The 2047-nt window shown below is 47.7% G+C and overlaps 1 protein-coding gene across 1 annotated transcript in view; it reads left to right on the top strand.

Moving 5' to 3' along the window:
- The window catches only part of LOC106531171 (interleukin-20 receptor subunit alpha), a gene marked incomplete in the record, with an annotated part of 6887 nt that extends 4862 nt beyond the window's left edge, over positions 1–2025 (top strand). The window contains 2 exon segments of the mRNA XM_014026953.1: positions 982–1136; positions 1235–2025. Of these exon segments, the coding sequence (XP_013882407.1) occupies positions 982–1136; positions 1235–1783 (704 nt within the window).
- Positions 2026–2047: the final 22 nt, after the last annotated feature.

Raw genomic sequence — 2047 nt, 5'->3', positions numbered from 1 at the left:
AACATCTGAAATACAACAACACAACAAACATCTAAAACACAACAAACATCTGTAACACAACAAACATCTGAAATACAACAACACAACAAACATCTAAAACACAACAAACATCTGTAACACAACAACACAACAAACACCTGTAACACAACAACACAACAAACATCTAAAACACAACAAACATCTGTAACACAACAAACATCTGAAATACAACAACACAACAAACATCTAAAACACAACAAACATCTGTAACACAACAACACAACAAACACCTGCAACACAACAACACAACAAACACCAGCTCGTAGCCATGATTTCAGCTCATGTGACTCCATCACAGCAGCTGAAGGAGCTGCAGGCAGAAGAACAGGAAACAGATTTATTTTAAACCTCAACATGTTGTTGTGCTGCGTGTCAGAGGTCGCCTCCTTGTGTTCCACCTGCTTATTACAGGCTAACAGAACCAAAGCTAACAGAACCAAAGCTAACAGAACCAAAGCTAACAGAACCCAGGCTAACAGGACCCAGGCTAACAGAACCCAGGCTAACAGAACCCAGGCTAACAGGACCCAGGCTAACAGAACCCAGGCTAACAGAACCCAGACTAACAGAACCCAGGCTAACAGGACCCAGGCTAACAGGACCCAGGCTAACAGAACTCAGGCTAACAGAACTCAGGCTAACAGAACCCAGGCTAACAGAACCAAAGCTAACAGAACCCAGGCTAACAGGACCCAGACTAACAGAACCCAGGCTAACAGGACCCAGACTAACAGAACCCAGGCTAACAGAACCCAGGCTAACAGAACCCAGGCTAACAGAACCCAGGCTAACAGAACCAGTTATTTTAGCTGAGTTCTAATTGAATAAAACCAGTTTGTTCATTATTAGCTGTTCCTGACCTTTGACCTTGTCTAGAACCTTAACCCRTAAATGACCCGGTTCTGATGCTTCAGAGTGAAGAACCTGTTGTGTGTCCTGCAGGTCCGGGGGCTCCGGCCTGGAAGAAGCCCACCATGGTGACGCTGGCGGTGGTGGCCATGTTGAGCCTGTTGGTCGCTTTGTTCTGGTTCATCGGTCACTGCCGGCCCGACTCCTGCAGGAAGTTCTTTGAAAAGGTTCCGCTGCCATCGTCCCTGGTCAGTGTCTGGATCAGAACCGGCAGCAGCAAGGCTGCAGCGCCCCCTGCTGGTGACGTAGTTTTTGTTTGGGTCTCTAACAGTTGSTGTGTGTTTAGGTGCAGCTGTGGAAGATCGACACTCGGGTCATCGTTCCTCCAACAGAACCTAACCCTCAGGAGAAAACATCTCGTCTGCAGATCAGCCAGAACCTCACAGACTTCAACTCCTCGGGCTTTGTTCTGGTCCAGATGGACCAGCAGGACCAGGAAACAGAACTTGTAAAAACATTTTCACAAACYGAAACAGCAGGAAGCAAAAAGCTGGTTCCTGCTGAGGGGACCGGGTCAGAACATGAGGTTCTGCTGCCTCTGGTGTTAAAGAACCACCCGTCGACCCATTCTCTTGACCCGCCTGGTTCGRTTCAGGATCATGAGGAGCTGTGGCTGCTCTCCAGTGGTTCTGAGCTAAGTGACTGGGTCCACTCAGGACCGGACACGGGTCCACCAGAGGACCCCGCTGAGACAAACCACACAAATTCAAGACCAGAATCTGGACCCGCTGATGGACCCAGCAGGAGTTACAGAAAACAAGGGTCAGAACGGACCGGGCCAGGAGGCGGACCTGGGACCAACCTCCTGACCAGCAGAACTGTGACTAAACTGTGAGTGGAAACCAGGAAGGAGGAGGAGCATGAGGAGGGGGAGGAGCTTCAGGAGGGGGAGGAGCTTCAGGAGGGGGAGGAGCTCTGAGGGCCACTTCAGAGGGTGGCAGACTTTAAGTGTTAATATTAAAGTTTCTTTAAAGAGTTTTAAACAAGTTTGAGGATGTGAAAATATAAACTTTATCATTTAAGGTRATTATATTAATATCTGTTGGTAAAAGTCGAATAAATGTTGAAGAGAAAATATTTCATGGAATTGGTTTGAAAC

Source organism: Austrofundulus limnaeus, unplaced genomic scaffold (assembly GCF_001266775.1).
Source record: "Austrofundulus limnaeus strain Quisiro unplaced genomic scaffold, Austrofundulus_limnaeus-1.0 Scaffold603, whole genome shotgun sequence".
Classification (NCBI taxonomy): domain Eukaryota; kingdom Metazoa; phylum Chordata; class Actinopteri; order Cyprinodontiformes; family Rivulidae; genus Austrofundulus; species Austrofundulus limnaeus.
Note: the sequence above shows the minus strand (reverse complement) of the source record. Positions and strands in the feature narration are given on the sequence as shown.